The sequence below is a fragment of the Haplochromis burtoni genome, unplaced genomic scaffold, assembly GCF_018398535.1.
Source record: "Haplochromis burtoni strain Fernald_Lab_line unplaced genomic scaffold, NCSU_Asbu1 Contig_24, whole genome shotgun sequence".
In the NCBI taxonomy this organism is placed as follows: domain Eukaryota; kingdom Metazoa; phylum Chordata; class Actinopteri; order Cichliformes; family Cichlidae; genus Haplochromis; species Haplochromis burtoni.
In genome coordinates, this window is record NW_024582385.1 from 1868909 (window position 1) to 1870255 (window position 1347).

General features: G+C 40.5%; 1 protein-coding gene across 2 annotated transcripts in view; it reads left to right on the forward strand.

The window, feature by feature from the left end:
- Positions 1-1347, forward strand: part of map6a (microtubule-associated protein 6a) — a 20296-nt gene extending 18949 nt beyond the window's left edge. For both annotated transcript variants that reach the window (XM_005926788.3, XM_005926789.3), the window contains one exon: positions 645-1347. In XM_005926788.3, coding sequence (XP_005926850.1) covers positions 645-792 — 148 coding nt within the window. In that variant the 3' untranslated portion in view covers positions 793-1347. The remainder of the gene's footprint in view (positions 1-644) is intronic.

Consider the following 1347-nt stretch of genomic DNA (forward strand, 5'->3'; position numbering starts at 1 on the left):
TTCACACCATAGACAATTGCCTTCAGATGACCCCAAAGACAAAAGTCAATGGGCAGCACATTGAACACATTTTATAAGTGGTCAGAAACTTGTAAATAACTCATGAAAGAATAAAGTTACGTTGAAACCAAGCACACCATTGTTTTTCTTGTGACATTACCAATAAGTTTGATGTGTCACATGGCCGTCTTCCTATTGAAAAAACAAAAGTTGTATCCAAGATGGCCGACTTCTAAATGGCCACCATGGTCACCGCCCATCTTGAGGAGTTTGCCCCCCTCACATATACTAATGTGCCACAAACAGGACTTTAATATCACCAACCATTCCCATGTTATTACGCCGTATCCATATAAATGGCCCACCCTGTACTGATTGTAAAAAGTAACTTGTATTGATGCAAAGCAGCTTTCCCAACTTTTATTTATCCTTTGGTTTTTTATGTAATAAATTGTGGGAAGCAAAGAAAGAAGAAAGGAAGCCTGCGGTGTTGCTAAATCTTTCCCAGATATTCTCTGAAATGAGCGGTCACAGGGTGCTCAGCTCAGCCCATTACCTTCTTGTGCTTGGCCCTAGAGAAATGCTTCATCACGTGTCTCTTTCTGTCTCCTTCTCTGCCATCTTAACCATGTGCTGCCTCCTAGAGATGCTAAAGACGAGGTTCTCCGACCCAGTAATCATCATTCCCAGGATGCTGCTGGAGGAGAACCACAACCACCGCTGGATAGACCCGGACCTCGGAGAGGTGGCGGCGTCGTACGCTTTGCCCTAGATATGAACCAGACTGAGTAATTCTGCCAGGACTGAGGCAGATACATCTTTATGCAGAGACTGCTGCTCTGTACTGTAAATATCTAGTATTTAAGTTGGACTAGAAAGAAAGAGGTGAATCTCACCAAACAACAAAAAAATTATTAATACAAATAAAAATACATTGCTATCCAGGAGGATTTCCACGTAATTGAGACACGCATGTTTGAAACAGCTTCAGAGGTTCCAGCTGTTTGACCCACGGCATTATTGCAAAGGTGCTACATTATTATTATTATTATCAATATTTTGGTTTCATGCATTTTGTTTTAGGTCAGTCTATTAGTATCAATACCACACCATAAAGTGCTCAACAGCTACAAAATACTGTACTGTATATTGATGGGTTTTAGTGTAAATAAATCAGCAGAACTTGCAGATGGGCTTTATTGCATTAGAAGGTCTGAAGTAAAGAAGTATGCAGCATGTAAGCAAGGACACTTGAATCTGAAATGAGGCCCTGGGACCACGAGGCTGCAGCAGATAATAAAGGCACAAAGTTGAATTAATAAATGAATTTCAAAGTGAAAAAACAAA